The 17,568-nt window shown below is 45.7% G+C and overlaps 1 protein-coding gene across 1 annotated transcript in view; it reads right to left on the bottom strand.

Moving 5' to 3' along the window:
* The window catches only part of LOC144590910 (uncharacterized), a gene marked incomplete at its 5' end in the record, with an annotated part of 53,803 nt that extends 36,748 nt beyond the window's left edge, over window positions 1-17,055 (bottom strand). The window contains 6 exons of the mRNA XM_078395273.1: window positions 2,422-2,472; window positions 3,011-3,061; window positions 11,946-12,005; window positions 14,218-14,319; window positions 15,962-16,021; window positions 16,999-17,055. Coding sequence (XP_078251399.1) covers window positions 2,422-2,472; window positions 3,011-3,061; window positions 11,946-12,005; window positions 14,218-14,319; window positions 15,962-16,021; window positions 16,999-17,055 — 381 coding nt within the window. The remainder of the gene's footprint in view (window positions 1-2,421; window positions 2,473-3,010; window positions 3,062-11,945; window positions 12,006-14,217; window positions 14,320-15,961; window positions 16,022-16,998) is intronic.
* Window positions 17,056-17,568: the final 513 nt, after the last annotated feature.

Here is a 17,568-nt window from a genome sequence, read left to right as displayed (position 1 = left end):
ACTGCAGTGAAAATTAATCTAATGAGAAGAAAATGTATTCAATGAATAATTCGATGGATAACATCAGGAGTTGTTGTTGGAACTTAGGAATCATGAAAAATGATGGCATGGAATTGTTTTCAAAGTGTTATGCATGGCATTGCCAGTAGTAGTCATCAATTGTCAGAAGTTATCATTTTACTGTTATCAATCAAGGCCAGAACCTTGGATGTGGGCAGTGTAAAGATCTGAAATATACACAAAAGATGGGCAGGCTTGGACTTTATTTCTTGGATAAAAGGAAACTGAAGGTTGATCTTACAGAGGTTTATAAAATCATATGCGAATAGATTGGATGAATGAACAGTTTTATCCCAGGGTGAAGGAGTCAAGAACTGGAGTCTCACAGAAAGATGGGAAAAATTATAACAGAAACTTGAAGTGATGTTTTTCACAGAAGGTGATAGGAATGGATATGTAGCAGACATCCCGAAGAAGTAGTTGATAAACTGAAAGACAATGATAAACTGAAAGACATTTGGACAGGAAAGGCTTAGAGCGATATATAATCACCGCTGGGAAATGGAGGCAGCTTTGATGCCTTATCATGTGTGGCATGGACAAATTGAGCATAGAGACTATTTCCAAAAATAGTCCAATTCACTTTCAATATCCATTGATGTCACATCTTCATTTCATTCTTAGAACCAAGCAGAACAACTGCCACTGCATCGACTACATCTGCCACCAGCAGGGAAACAACAGGTACTAGGACAATGCAGCACCAGGATTCTCTGATCAGACTTACGACACAATATTTACCAACACAAGTAACAAAACAATAAATTATGCCTGATCAATATAATAACCAATCTTCCTCAAAGAGGCCAAACCATCAGTCATTCAAGTTATTTGCTGCGTATTATTGAACAATTCTATAGAAACTGCAGAGTTTAGTCAGGAGACTATTACATGAGGAAAATAAGTCACATGAAAGTTTGCCTTCATATATTTGCATAATAAATAATATAAAGCCAAAGGATATAATATAAAGCCAAAGGCTTAAAACAAAAGCCATTGATGATGGGAATAGAGTCTTAAGTCTGGTATAAATTGTTGCCTAACACTTTGATGTCAGTTATAAAAGTTATTATAATCACCTCAATACTTTGTCGGAACAGCATGCAAATATTCAAATAAACAAATAATAAAAATCAGGCAATTATTAATTTATCATTTGTAATATCACAGATGCTTCTTTGTTTGGAAAATAGCAGCAGATCCAATGTCCCAGTTCTCACTTACATGACAGCATGTTGCTAAAAGGCATCATCAGATAAAATATCAGATAATTAAAGTCTGCTTGGACTTCCAGAGACATTTTACACAACTACAAGTGTAGCCATGAGAGTGCTGCCATGTAATTTAACTGGCATTTCTCTGCATATGTGAAGCTTCGGCAACTTCTGCAAGCACAGCAGCAAGCAAGTCCACAGAGCAAAGTCCAATGACACCTTATACAACTGAATCAACATCAACAGAGACAGGTACCATAAATTACAACTTGAACTCAAAATCTGCACAAGAAAATTTAGAAATAACAATAAGACTTGTCTTGACCAGCTTCCTTAGTCTCAGAGAGTAATTGTTTCATCCACAATGGAAATAGGCTGCAACTAATCTCAGTTAAAATACATGCAGCACTCTCATGTCTACACTTGTAAAATGTCCCTGGAAGTCCAAGCTGACTTTTATTATTTGTTTTTTAGATCTAATGATGCAAGTTAGCAACTTGCAGCATGTAATTGATCACTGGGGCATTATCTATAATACTATTTTCCGAACATAGACGCACGATATTTCTATTTAAATTAACGAGGTGATTATACGAGTGAATGTTTTTTGAACTGACATCAAAGTGTTCAGCCACAATATTATATCCCAGTTGCAACTCTGTATAATATTAGAAATTTTACATACAGAAGAAAGTAAACTGACAAAATATTTTTCTGTTTCAAGTGACTTATTTTTCTCTTGCAATATTCTTCTGACCACACTCTGTTGTTTATCTAGAATTGTTCAACAATTCTCAGCAAATAACTTCGAACTGACTGATAGATTGGTCACTTTGAGAAAGATTAGCTAATGACTTGATCAAGCATCAACTGTTGTTTGTCACATGTGTTGGTAAATATTGTATCATTTTAATGTCTAATCAGTGAATGCTGGTGTTGCATTATCCTAGTACCTGTTGTTTCGCTGCTAGTGGCGGACGTAGTCGATGCAGTGGCAGTTGTGCTTGGTTCTGAGAATGAAATGAAGATGTGACATCGATAGATATTACAATGGAAATGGAAGGTACATTGGACACTTATTGTGTCATAAAGCATGTAAAGTGTAGCAGTGTAAATTAAACTGACAAGAAGAAATGTTATCTGGTACCTGTTGTTTCGCTGCTAGTAGTCGATGTAGTGGCAGTTGTTGTACTTGGTTCTGAGAATGAAATGAAGATGTGACATTAATGGATATTGAAAGAAAATGGGACTATTTTTGATTCATAAAGCAGGTAAAGTGGGGTAGTGAATACGTTCTCCCCGTGACCTGCGTGGGTTTACTCCGTGATCTTCGGTTTCCTCCCACACTCCAAAGACGTACAGGTATGTAGGTTAATTGGCTGGGTAAATGTAAAAATTGTCCCTAGTGGGTGTAGGATAGTGTTAATGTACGGGGATCACTGGGCGGCACGGACTTGGAGGGCCGATAAAGGCCTGTTTCCGGCTGTATGTATATGATATGATATGATATGATAAGAACTGTGAACAGTGAATTCAACAAATAATTGGGTGAGTAATTTTTGGAGTTCTAATGAATCTTAAGAATCATGAACAGTTTTGGTACCGAATAAACCGATGGTTTGGCCTCTTTGAGGAACATTGTTTGATCAAGCATCTATTCTTTGTCACTTTTGGTGGTAACTAATGTATGTTTTTAATGTCTGATCAGTGAATGCTGGTGCTGCATTATCTGGTACCTGTTGTTTCGCTGCTAGTAGTCGATGTAGTGGTAGTTGTTGTACTTGGTTCTGTGGATGAAATGAAGATGAGACATCAATGGATATTTCAAGGAAATTGGACACCCTTTATTTCATTATTTCATAAATTGTTATCACTGTCTTGTGCACCAAACTGTCAACAGTCAACAGTCAACAGTCAACAGAGCTTTATTTGTCATTCGGTACCAAGGTACCGAATGAAACTACATAGCAGTCACATACAAAAAAAAAGAACACAAGACACATGACCCCAACACAAACGTCCATCACAGTGACTCCAAACACCCCCTCACTGTGATGGAGGCAACAAAACTTCCACGCCCACGGACAGACAGCTCGTCCCTGACCGACCCGCACAGTCCCCGCAAGGGGATGGAAGTCCCCGCGGCCGAGTCACACCGGGCACTGAAACGTCTCGCGGCTGAGCCGTGCGATGGAAGGCCCCGCGGCCGAGCCGTGCGCAGCTAAGTCCCGCGACCGAGCCGCGCCGGGCAATGTTAGGTCCCGCGGCCGAGCCGCACCGGGCGATGGAAGGCCCCGCGGCCGAGCCGCACCGGGCGATGTTAAGTCCAGCGGCCGAGCCGCACCGGGCGATGTTAAGTCCAGCGGCCGAGCCGCACCAGCGATGAAAAGTCCCGCGGCCGAGCCGCGCCGGGCGATGTTAGGCCCCACGGACGAGCTGCACCGGGCTCTGTTAAGTCCAGCGGCCGAGCCGCACCGGGCGATGTTACATCCAGCGGCCGAGCCGCACCAGCGATGAAAAGTCCCGCGGACGAGCCGCGCCGGGCGATGGAAGGCACCGCGGCCGAGCCGCACCCCGTGCCGTGAGGAAGAGACCTAAAAGAGAAAGGTTTCCCCCACCCACACCACCACCCCCCACCCACACCACCACCCCCCACACATACACAACAAAAAAAAAAAACAACCATCCCAACACCGACACACAAAAAAAAAAGGAAAAAAGACGAACAGACTGCTAGTGAGCCGCAGCCGTTAGGCGCCGCCACTTCCGCTTCCACTTGCGCATTGATTGAGCATTTGCTGTTAGATTTTAAATTCTGTAACAATTAGTTACCTGAATTAATTGGCCATTTCTTAATCAATCTTCTGCCTATAATTTATTTACACTAGAGGTTAAATCTTTCTAATATCCATAGCAATTTTGAACTTGGTTTGCTTCATTTTGCTGTTGTTATTCAAGGCCAGAAGGTAGAATGTGGGCAGTATAAATAACTAAAATATTGTATATGCAAAAGTCCAGTCTTGGATTTTATTTCTTGGATGAAAGGAGGCTGAAGGTTTATCTTGTGGAGGTGTAATAAAATCAAATGGGAATAGATAGGGTGAATGTGCAGCATCTTAGCATCTTGCAGTCATGTAATTGATGACTGGGGCATTATATAAACTACTATTTTCCAAACATAGAAGCATCAATTATAATACAAAGTATAAATTAAAAATTGCCTGACTTTTGTTGGCTTATTTGACTATTTGCACAATATTTCTATTTAAATTAACGAGGTGATTATACTAGTGAATGTTTTTAGAACTGACATCAAAGTGTTAGGCTACAATATTATATCCCATTTGCAACTCTGTATAATGTTAGAAACTATACAATGTAATGGCCTGGCGGAGGCCAGAAAAAGGCTGGACGCCAGGCAGGTTTAGAAAGTTATTTATTTGGTTGTGAGCCTCCACTCACAACAAAGTCCACCGAGGGATAAACCACTCCCCCTAATGGCCTGAATCTTAACCCCTTAAGCCTCTCCATCAAGTGCCGAGGGGGCTGACCCTAGGAGTGGCCTGATACCCAGGGACCGCCACAGGACCCCCCCCCCCCAAGAACTGGAGGTATGAAGCGGACAGGAGGGCGGACGAGGCGATCAGCCTGGGTGCGCACCACGCCCGGCGCAGGGACCGGCGACTGACCGACAGGTGGAGGGGACGTAGAAGACACTGGCGGGGGTAACGTGGACGGAGGGCGACCGCACGGGCGGGGCTGCGCAACCGGCACCGGCTGATCAATGTCCACGTATGCCGGCTTCAGCCGTGCAAATGAAACAGTCTCACTGCGGCCCCCATGTCCAGAACAAATGTGGACGAGCCGTGTTGCTGGACCCGGAAGGGGCCCTCGTACGGCCGCTGGAGAGGTGTCCGATGAGCGTCCCTGCGCAGAAAAACAAACTGGCAGTCCTCCAGAGCAGGAGGGACGTGCGGATGGAAGGTCCCATGACGAGATGTAGGCACCGGCGCCAGCCTGCCCACCATCTGCCGAAGACGTTGCAGGGTGTCCAAATGCTGCTCCACCTAACCCTGCTCCGGTGGAATGAACTCCCCGGGAACCGTCAAAGGGGCCCTGTACACCAACTCTGCGGCTGGGCGTCCACCCAATCTGGGTCAGTGAGCCGAGCCTTCAGGGCAGCCTTCAGCTGGCGGTGAAAACGTTCCACCAAACCGTTCGCCTGTGGATGGTACGCCGTAGTGTGGTGTAGGCGGACTCCCAAGAAGCGTGGCATAGCCGACCACAGTTCCGAAGTAAACTGCGGCCCCTGGTCCGATGTAATGTCCAGTGGCACCCCGAACCGGGCGATCCAGTGCGCCGCCAAGGCCCGAACACAGGTGGCTGTCGAGGTGTCCGCCAGCGGAATGGCCTCCGGCCACTTCGTGAAGCGATCGACCACGGTGAAGAAGTGGGTCATGCCCCGGGACGACGGCAGCGGCCCCACGATGTCCTCATGAATGTGGTCGAACCGCTGTCTAGGGACACCAAACTCCTGCAGAGGCGCACGCACATGTCGCTGGATCTTGGCGGTCTGGCACGGGATGCAGGTGCGTGCCCAGTGTGCGTCCTGCTTACGCAGCCCATGCCACATGAAGCGGGAGGCTACGAGGGCCACCGTCGCCCGAATGGAAGGATGAGAAAGCCCGTGGAGCACCTCGAAAACCCTGCGCCGCCAGGCGACGGGGACGGTGGGCCGCGGCAGGCCAGTGGAAGTGTCACACAACAGCGTTGCGTCCCCTGGGCCACAGACAATGTCCTCTAGCTGCAGGCCCGAAACGGCCGTGCGATAGTTGGCCATCTCCTCGTCTCCCAGCAGTGCGGCTGCTAGAGCGGAATAGTCAATACCCCCGGCCATTTGTAGAACGGCGTGGACCGCGGATCTAGACAAGGCGTCGGCCACCCTGTTGTTCTTGCCCTCCACTAAACACATTGAGGTGGTGTACTCAGACACGTACGCCAACTGCCTCTGTTGCCGAGCAGACCATGGATCCGAAACCTTGGCAAACGCAAAGGTGAGTGGCTTGTGGTCCGTAAATGCGGTGAAGTGCCTCCCCTCCAGGAAGTACCGAAAGTGGCGTACGGCGAGGTAGAGGGCTAGGAGCTCACTGCTAAAGAAAGTGAGTGGCCACCAGCACCCGTCAATGAGCTGCTCCAGCACCGCACCGACCGCCACCTCGGAAGCTTCCACGGTCAGGGCGGTTGGGGCATCCTCCCTGGGATGGACGAGCATCGTGGCCCTGGCCAGGGCCTCCTTAGCATGCTGAAACGCCGCTCCTGCTTCGTTGTCCCACTCGACCTCCTTGCGACGACCAGCCATGAGGTGGAAGAGTGGGCGCATAGTTCCGGCTACCGCCGGCAGGAAGCGGTGATAGAAGGAAATCATCCCGGCGAATTCCTGCAGGCCCTTGACAGTGGTCGGTCGGGGGAACCGGCGGAAAGCGTTGACCCTGTCCGGAAGAGGTACCACCCCTTGTGGGGTCACCCGATGGCCGAGGAAATCGATGGCCGTCACCCCAAAACGGCACTTCGACATGTTGACAGACAACCCGTACTCACTGAGGCGCTGGCACAGCTGGCAGAGGTGGGTGCAGTGCTCCTGCCTCGAGCGGCTAGCCACGAGTACGTCGTCCAAGTATATGAAAACAAAGTCCAGGCCACGGCACACACAGTCCATAAGCCATTGGAAGGCCTGTGCGGCGTTCTTCAACCCGAACGGCATCCGTAAAAACTCGAACAGGCCAAACGGTGTAATGATGGCAATCTTGGGGATGTCGTCGGGGTGGACCGGGATTTGATTATACCCGCGCACAAGATCCACCTTGGAGAACACCGATGCTCCGGCCAGGTGGGCATTAAAGCCCTGGATATGTGGGACCGGTTACCTGTCGGCGATGGTCGCAACATTCAAGCGACGGTAATCCCCATGTGGGCGCCAGCCCCGTCCACCTTGGGGACCAAGTGGAGTGGTGACGCCCACGGGCTATCGGAGGGGCGCACGATGCTTATTGACTCCATCTGGCGGAACTCCTCCCGAGCTAGAAGGAGCTTGTCTGGAGTGAGCAGCGCTCGGGCGTGCACGGGCCGCCCGGTGGTGGGGATATGATGCTGCACCGCGTGCTTGGGAGCGGAGGAGCGGAAGTGGGGTTCAAGAATGTCCCTGAAATCCGTTGGACCAGCCTCACCATGCTGGAGTGCACCAGGCGCTGCCGCCTGACATCCATGAGCATTGAATGCGCTCGCAGGAAGTCAGCGCCCAGCAGCGGCTGGGAAAAGTCGGCAATGACAAACCCCCTCGAAAACCAGCTATGGCCGTAGTTAAGGGCGAGCTTGCGGACCCCATAAGTGCTGATGGGGCTCCCGTTCGCCGCAGTGAGGAGGGGGCCGCGTTTACCCGCATGGATATCGGCAGTGGAAGGAGGCAGGACGCTCACCTCCGCTCCAGTGTCCACGAGGAACTGACCCCCGGTGCGGCGATCCCGAGCGAACACGCGATGGATCTGGCCGGCCGCCGAAGGAATCACTGATGGCCGGCACCTCCGTTTCCCGGAAAGGCACAAGGTGGGCGACATTGCTTTACTGCTGGTCCCCAGCGACGGTGCTAATAGCACCAGCTCCCTCTGCTGGTGTCCGGTGGTAAATGCGACGGTGCCGACTGGGATGCCCACCATCGACCTCTGGTGGCCTCCAACGGTATGGGAGGTTGTGCTGACTGGGCCGACCACCAGTGACCTCTGATGGCGTCTGAAGGAACTGCCGGCGGGCCGTGCGAGAACGACGTACCTGCGCCGGGGTGCCCGATGGCGGATTTCGCTGCGGAGGTCGGCATGAGACGCGGTCGACGGAGGCCCCGACCTGCTGTGCGCCGCCCGACGCTGCGGAAAAGACAGCCAGCGCATCCAGCTCCTCCCGACGGGCCATCCAAAGCTGGAGATCGGCTGCCGTCCGTCCTCATGGTCGAAATGTTGGGGCTGGCAGGCGGGCACAAGGATTGCCTCATGTTTGAGCAGGCATTCCGGGAGCAACTCCCAGAAAACGTTAGGCTTATGCTCACGGATTGTTCTTTCGAGGATCCCGTGGCATACGCGGAGAAAGCCGATGCGCTCATGGCGTCGAAATTGCGAAAATATAGTTCGATCAACAGTCTTGGTACCATCGGGCAGCCCGCCGCGACACCAAGATGGCGCCGCGACTCCCGCCATTTCTCCAAAACCCCGAAAAAAGGAGCCGCACAAGCGCGACTGGTGTTATTATCATCTGCGATGGGGTGGAGAAGCCCGCAACTGCCGCTCACCTTGCACTTTCTCGGGAACTGCCTCAGCCGATCGTACACAGAGGCAGTTGCGATTGGCCAAAACCGCCGCCTCTACGTCGTGGATCGATTCACAGGCACAGAGTTCTTAGTCGATACGGGAGCCATAGTAAGCATCGTGCCGCCGACCGATCTCGAAGCTCGATCGGGTAAGAGAGGGCCTACCCTCATCGCGGTCAACGGTAGCACCATCCGCACCTATGGTACGCAGGGAATGTCTCTGTCTTTCGGTACCTGTACTTACGAATGGTCGTTTATCATCGCAGAAGTCGGTCAGGCGATCCTGGGCGCAGATTTTCTCTGGGCCTTTTCGCTAGTGGCCGATGTCCGAGGTAAAAGTCCGATCCTCCGCTAGCAGCGATGAGCCCGCTGCTCCACCACCTGCCACCCCGCCCAGCCCGACAGTCCAGGCTGTAGTCGCGGCCTCCGGCCCGTATGCTGCGGTTCTGGCTGAGTTTCCGGAGCTGCTCATTCAGCGTTTTGACGCTCCCTCTGCAAAGCACAGCGTTGTCCATTATATTTCCACCGAGGGGCCCCCCGTTTTCGCTCGGGCCCGGAGATTGCCGCCGGACAAACTGATGGTTGCGCGTGAAGAATTCCTGAAAATGGAACAACTGGGCATTGTCCGTCGTTCCGACAGTCCGTGGGCCTCTCCGTTGCATATGGTCTCCAAAGCATCTGGGGGTTGGAGACCATGTGGAGATTACCGGCGTCTTAACGCCGTCACCACTGCCGACCGCTACCCCGTACCGCTCATCCAGGACTTCTCGTCTAGTCTGGAAGGTGCCACCGTATTCTCCAAAATTGATTTGGTGCGGGGGTACCACCAGATTCCTGTGCATCCGGAAGACGTACCAAAGACTGCCATGATCACTCCGTTCGGATTGTTCGAATGGTTGCGTATGCCTTTCGGTTTGAAAAACGCGATGCACGCGATCCAGAGACTTATGGACCATGTTGGTCGGGAATTGTCTTTTGTTTTTATTTATTTGGATGATATCCTGGTCGCCAGTCGCTCGGTGCAAGAACATCTGGTCCATTTACGGACTGTGTTCCAGCGGCTTCAAGATCACGGGCTAATCATTCACCCCTCAAAGTGTCAATTTGGTCTTTCCTCTATTGATTTCCTAGGTCACCGGATCACCTCAGCCGGTGCCACTCCTTTGCCGGAAAAAGTGGAGGCAGTTTGTGCCTTTCCACGGCCCACCACGGTAAAGGGGTTGCAGGAGTTTGTAGGGATGGTGAATTTCTACCACAGGTTCGTGCCTGCAGCAGCACGGATCATGCGTCCGCTCTTCCAATGTCTCGCGGGTAAACCTGTCGAGTTAAAGTGGTCCGCTGCAGCCGATACGGCCTTTGAAGCAGCTAAAATGGCTCTGGCAGACGCCACCATGCTCGTCCACCCGAGCAACTCCACCCCCACGGCCCTGACGGTCGATGCGTCAGACGTGGCGGTGGCAGGGGTCTTGGAACAGCATGTTGATGGCAGTTGGCAGCCCTTGGCGTTTTTCAGCCGACAGCTTAATCAGGCTGAGCTGAAATATAGCACCTTTGACCGTGAGCTTCTGGCTCTCTATTTGGCTGTCCGCCACTTTAGGTATTTTCTAGAAGGCTGCCCGTTCGTGGCCTTTACAGATCATAAACCGCTGACTTTCGCTTTTTCTAATGTGTCTGACCCATGGTCGGCCCGCCAGCAGCGACACCTGACTTCCATCTCAGAGTTTACCACGGATGTTCGCCACATCGCTGGTAAGCTTAATGCCGTTGCTGATGCCCTGTCCAGGCCAGCCGTTCCCCCAATTTCGGCGGTGGAGTGCAAGGTTGATTTTCAGGAGCTTGCGGAGGCACAGCGCCTGGCAGACATTGCCTCAACATATCACTCCACCACTTCGGGGTTAAAGTTGGCCCATGTGGCTTGTGGGACCTCGGGTACAAAAGTCTGGTGTGATATTTCACTCTCCCACCCCAGGCCGGTGGTGCCGGCCGCCCTTCAGCTTCGGGTGTTTGATGCCATTCATGGGCTGGCGCACCCGTCCATTCGCTCCACCTCAGCCTTAGTAGCCGCTAGATTTGTTTGGCGTGGCCTGCAGAAGCAAGTAGCCGCTTGGGCCCTATCCTGTGTTCCCTGCCAGACCTCCAAAGTTCACCGGCATGTCCAACCTCCTGTACAGGAGTTTGTGGTTCCTGAGGTCCGATTTTTCCACATTCATGTGGATTTAGTTGGTCCTTTACCTTCCTCTAGGGGCTACACTCACCTACTCATGGTGGTTGACCGGTTTACCCGTTGGCCTGAGGCCTTCCTGTTGTCCGACACCTCCGCCGCCTCTTGTGCCCGGGCCATGGCCCTGCATTGGGTGGCCCGTTTTGGTGTTCCGTCAGTCATCACCACCGACCGGGGGTCCCAGTTCACCTCTGCCCTTTGGGCTACGCTAACAGAGCTGTACGATTCCAGGTTGCAGCACACCACAGCGTATCACCCACAGGCTAATGGGCCCGTGGAGCGGTTTCACGACCTCCTTAAGTCAGCCCTGTGTTATCACTGTGTTGTGCACCGAACTGCATCATGTTATTTCACAAATTTCATGTCGTATACTTCAACTGAAAATATTGGATTTTTAAATGCTCTGTATAATATTAGAAATTATACATACATAAGACCGTAAACTGACAAAATATTTTTCTTTTTCAAATGATTTATTTTTCTCTTGCAATTTTCTCCAGAACACACTCTGTTGTTTCTCTTGAATTGGTCAACAATTCTCAGCAAATTACTTCGAACTGACTGATAGATTGGTCCCTTTGAGAAAGATTACCTAATATCTTGATCAAGCATCAACTGTTGTTTGTAACATATGTTGGTAAATATTGTATCATTTTAAAGTCTGATCAGTGAATGCTGGTGCTGCCTTATCCAAGTACCTGTTGTTTCGCTGCTAGTGGCGGACGTAGTCGATGCAGTGACAGTTGTGCTTGGTTCTGAGAATGAAATGAAGATGTGACATCAATAGATGTTGCAATGGAAATGGAAGGTAAATTAAACATTTATTGTGTCATGAAGCATGTAAAGTGTAGCAGTGTAAATGAAACTGACGAGAAGAAATGTTAGCCAAGGATTACATGAATAATTGTGTGGATAACATTTAGAGTTGTTTGGAATCATGAAATATTTTTGCATGTAAATTCCTTTGTCAGTTTTGCACGGAATTATCACAATTGTATTGAACAATTTTTAATGTAGTAGTCGTCAACTGAAAGTATTGAACATGTACAAGCATATTCCGTTCAGATCAGTGAAGGTTGGTGCTGCATTATCCTCGTACCTGTTGTTTCGCTGCTGGTGGCAGATGTAGTCGATTCAGTGGCAGTTGTTGTGCTTGGTTCTGAGAATGAAATGAAGATGTGACATCAATGGATATGGAAGGAAAATTGGATTATTTTTTATTCATAGAGCAGGTAAAGTGGGGTAGTGAAAATTAAACTGATGACAAGAAATGTGAGAACAATGAATTCAACAAATAATTGGGTGGGTAATTTTTGGAAATCTAATGAATCTTAAGAATCATGAACAATTTTGATACCGAATGAACCGATGGTTTGGCCTCTTTGATGAACATTGTTTGATCAAGAAACATCTACTGTTTGTCACTTTTGGTGTTAAGTAATGTATGTTTTTAAAGTCTGATCAGTGAATGCTGGTGCTGCATTATCTGGTACCTGAATTGTTATCACTGTGTTGTGCACCGAACTGTAAATATGTTATTGCACAAAGCTTCATGTCGTATACTTCAACTGAAAATATTGGATTTTTACATGCTATTTTGATTGAACATTTGGTGTTAGATTTTAAATTCTGCAACAATTAGTTACCAGAATTAATTGACCTTTTTTTAATCAATCCGCTGCCTATAATTTATTTACACTAGACATTAAATCTTTCTAATACCCATAGATATATTGAACTTGGTTTGTTTCATTTTGCTGTTGGTATTCAAGGCCAGAAGGTAGAATGTAGGCAGTATAAATAACTAAAATATTGTATATGCAAAAGTACAGTCTTGGATTTTATTTCTTGGACGAAGGCAGGCTGAAGGTTTATTTTGTGGAGGTGTAATAAAATCAAATGGGAATAGATAGCGTGAATGTACAGAATGTTTATAGTGGGGGAATCAAATATGCAGAGAAATCTCAGTTAAAATACATGCTGCACTCTCATGTCTAATGATAATACAAACTATAAATTAAATATTGCCTGACTTATTTTTGGCTTATTTGACTATTTGCACAATATTTCTATTTAAATTAACGAGGAGATTATACGAGTGAATGCTTTTAGAACTGACATCAAAGTGTTAGGCCACAATATTAAATCCCAGTTGCAACTCTGTATAATATTAGAAATTATACATACATAAGAAAGTAAACTGACAAAATATTTTTCTTTTTCAAGTGACTTATTTTTCTCTTGCAATATTGTCCTGACCACATTCTGTTGTTTCTCTAGAATTGTTCAACAATTTCCAGCAAATAACTTCGAACTGACTGATAGATTGGTCTCTTTGAGAAAGATTGGCTAATGACTTGATCAAGCATCAACTATTGTTTATCACATGTGTTGGATAAATATTGTATCATTTTTATGTCTGATCAGTGAATGCTGGTGCTGCCTTATCCAAGTACCTGTTGTTTCGCTGCTAGTGGCGGACGTAGTCGATACAGTGGCAGTTGTGCTTGTTTCTGAGAATGAAATGAAGATGTGGCATCAAAAGATATGGAAATGGAAGGTAAATTGGACAATTATTGTGTCTTAAAGCATGTAAAGTGTTGCAGGGCAAATTAAACTGACGAGAAGAAATGTTAGCCAAGGATTACATTAATAATTGTGTGGATAACATTTGGAGTTGTTTGGAATCATGAAACATTTTTGCATGTAAATTCCTGTGCATGTAAATGTGAGAACAATGAATTCAACAAATAATTGGGTGGGTAATTTTGGGAGTTCTAATGAGTCTTAAGAATCATGAACAGATTTGTTACCGAATGAACCGATGGTTTGGCCTCTTTGAGGAACATTGTTTGATCAAGAATCATCTACTGTTTGTCACTTTTGGTGATAAGTAATGTATGTTTTTAAACAAAAAAAAGACATATTTTTATTTTTAATGTGACATATTCTCCTCTTGTAAAATTCCCCACTGCACAGTGTTGCTTCTATAGAATTGTTCAATAATACACAGTGTATGACTGTGAACTGATCAATGGTTTGTCTGCTTTCATGAACATTGGTTGATGGCATGGGTGACAAGTCCATGCATAACACAGAGAAAATAATTCCACATCAAAGTTTTTCGTGATTCTTATGTTTCATCAGAACTCCAAATGTTATCCACCCAATTATTCATTGGTTGTTTACATCCCCTTTAACATTTCATCTCACCAGTTCAACTTTCGCTGCGGCATTTTACATGATTTGTGAAACAAAGAGACCAATTTCCTTTCAATATTCATTGATGTCACCTCTTAATTTCATTCTCAGAACCAAGCACAACTGCATTTAGTGGACCCATTTAGAGTACGAGTTGCAATTTACGGTACCTGGCACTGTTGATGTTGATTCAGTTGTATAAGGTGTCATTGTTGTACTTTGCTCTGGGGACCTGGTCGCTGCTGCGCTTGCAAAAGTTGTCGAAGCTTCACCTATGGAAAGAAATATCAGTTAATATACATGGCAGCACTTTCATGGATAAACTTGTAAATTGTGCAAAATATCCCTGGGAGTCCAAGCTGAATTTGATCATTTAATTTTGTAAATCTGATGATGCATATTTGCAACATGCTGTCAAGGAAAGGGCCTGTCCCACAGGCGATTTTTAGGCGACTGTCGGCGACCAGGTGGATCTCGGCGCGTTGCTGAGAAATTAACCGGCTTGGAATTTCTCGGCGACAGCTGGTTTGTCGCCAGGTATCTTTGCTTATTGCGGGTGCTGTCGTACGCTCTTCCCAGGTTTGCTAGGTTGTCGCAGATGCATTTAGAAGCACGTAATATTAAATTAAGTAAAGTCATTTGAAGATACCATAAAATACTTGTGTTTAACCAATTTATTTACCATCAGGACATTTGACAGGTAGATTGGAGGCGACAGTTTGACGGTCAGGTAAGCGTGGGAATTTTTCGATGTTTAAGGCCATTAGCGATTACTTTTAGAGTAGGCTCCCAACACATGTATGCAACCCAGAAACCAGATATGCATCTCCAATACATTTTCATGGAATGCCCACTCATGCACAAAAATCCGTTTAACCATGTTTAAAATTAAATTTCTTAATATATTGCTATCAGTAAACAGGAAATCCATCCAGTTTATGCCTTGTTACCGTGAAGCTTGGTTTTCAAATAACCTGGACTAGATGTTATATTTCAAAACTCTCAAGTAATTACAGACTTGTCAGTGATTTCAGCAAAAATTAGGACGCCGGAGAAGCATTGGTGAGCATGTGAATTTTGTGATGTTTCCGAAGACGCTGTAATCTCTTAGCCAAGTGCTAGTTTCACAAAAAAAAGTTACTTGTATCGACCTGACTCGGCATTGCCGTGGTCATTGTCGTAGGGTAAAAGAAAATTTCAGCGATTTGCTACGACTTTGACAGTCGCCGGAAGTCGCCTAAAAAATCACCTTAGTGGGACAGGCCCTTAAGTGTTAACTGGTTCATTGGATCTGCTGTTATTTTCCAAAACAAATGAGCATCCAAAATCTTACAAATAATAAATGAATAATTGTTTGACTTTTCTTATTGACTTACTTGACTATTTGCTTGGTATTTCCTATTTAAATTATTGGGTTGCTAACATTAGCATCTGCTATTCTAACTAACAACAAAGTGTCAAAATGCGAAGCAAAAATAATATGCCACCGTTCTCACTTTAATTGAGTCATCAATTATGACAACCTAATCTGGGATCTGGATGTTTAATCCATGTTCAGTGATGGGATAGGTGCTTTGAAAATGTGCTTCTTGAGTCCCTCACAGAGATGACTGGTCTGCTGTTGCATTTGGCTTTATGTTATGTATTATACAGACACAAAACAAAATGACATCTTATTCTTTTTAATGTGACTTATTCTCCTCTTGTAAAATTTCCCTGACTGTATAGTGCTGTTTCTACAGAATTGTTCAATAATACACAGCGTATGACTGTGAACTGATCAATGGTTTGTCTGCTTTCAGGAAAATTGGTTGATCGAATGATCAAGCATCATCTATTGTTTGTCACGTGTTGGAAGTAATGTATCATTTTAAAGTCTGATCAGTGAATCCTGGTGCTATATTATCCTAGTACCTGTTGTTTCGCTGGTAGTGGCGGACGTAGTCGATGCAGTGGCAGTTGTTGTGCTTGGTTCTGGGGATGAAATAAAGAAGTGACATCAATGGATATTGAAAGGAAATTGGACTTTTTGTTTCCCAATTCAGGTAAAGTGCAGCAGCGAAAATTAAACTGATAATAGGAAATGTTAACAAAAGTATTCAATGAAGAATTGGGGAGATAACGTTTGGAATTCTGATGAAAATTAGAAATATTGAAAAAGTTTGGCATAGAATTGTTTACCATTATGCACAGAATTGTCACCATGTTATTGCACGGATTCATATCGTAGTCATCAACTGAAAATACTGAATTTGTGCAAGCAGTCTTGATTGAGCATTTGCTGATATATTTAGAATTCAGCCTCTTTTCGTTACCTGAATTCATTGGACATTTCTAAACAATACACTGCATATAATATTGTTACACTAGACGTTAACTCTTTCTAATTCCCACGGATATTTTGTTGTTGGTAATTTCATGAGACTGTTGTTATTCAAGGCAAAGACATTGGACAAAACTACAATCAATTTGAGGATGTAGTCCCTATGAACACCGGAAATATTTGAGATAGTTGAGCAGGCTTGGACTTTACTTCTTGGATAACATGAGGCTGAAAATAGACTGTCAGTTACAACAACCTAACCTGGGATCCTGTTCTTTAGCGACGGAAGAGGTTTTTAAAATTTTAATCAATGAGAGGCTCACAAATACTGCCCTGTTCTTACCTTCGACTCTACATTATGCATCAAACAGGCATAATAAAGCAAACTAACAGCATGTTTTTCTTTTTTGCAACTTATTTACCGTTTGGAATATTCTCCTCACCACACTGCACTGTTCCATTTGCATCATTTCATAATATTCAGCCAATAACTGCAATCTGTTCGATGGTTTGACATTTTTTAGGGACATTGGTTGAAGTAAATATCAAGCATCATCGATTGTTTGCACTTGTAATGAATCATTTTAAAATTTGATCAGTGAATCCTGTTGCTGCATTATCCAAATACCTGTTGTTTCGCTGCTACTGGCAGACGTAGTCGATGCAGTGGCAGTTGTGCTTGGTTCTGAGAATGAAATGAAGATGTGACATCAATGAATATTGAAAGGAAATTGGACTCTTTGTTTCACTAATCATGTAAAATCCAACAGCGAAAGTTGAACTGATGAGATGAAATGTTAAAGGGGATGAAAGTAACAAACAAATAAAAGGGTGGATAAAGTTTGGAGTTCTGATGATACACAAGAATCACAAAAAACTTTGATGTGGAATTATTTTCTCTGTGTTATGCATGGACTTGTCACCGAGCTATTACACAATGTATCATGTAGTTGTCATCAACCGAAAATATTGAGTTTGTGCATGCAGTTTTGATTGAGTATTTGCTGTTACCTTTAAAACTCACACTCATTAGTTACTTGAATTAATTGGTCAACTCTGAGCATTCCACCGCCTATAATTTCTTTGCACTAAACATTCACTCTTTCTAATTTGAATAGATATTTTGAATTTTGCTGGTTTTGCTCTACTGTTATTATTCATGACTAGTATCTTGAACAAAACTACAATAAGTTTGAGG

Source organism: Rhinoraja longicauda, unplaced genomic scaffold (assembly GCF_053455715.1).
Source record: "Rhinoraja longicauda isolate Sanriku21f unplaced genomic scaffold, sRhiLon1.1 Scf000393, whole genome shotgun sequence".
Classification (NCBI taxonomy): domain Eukaryota; kingdom Metazoa; phylum Chordata; class Chondrichthyes; order Rajiformes; family Arhynchobatidae; genus Rhinoraja; species Rhinoraja longicauda.
This window is presented reverse-complemented; position numbering and strand designations above follow the sequence as displayed.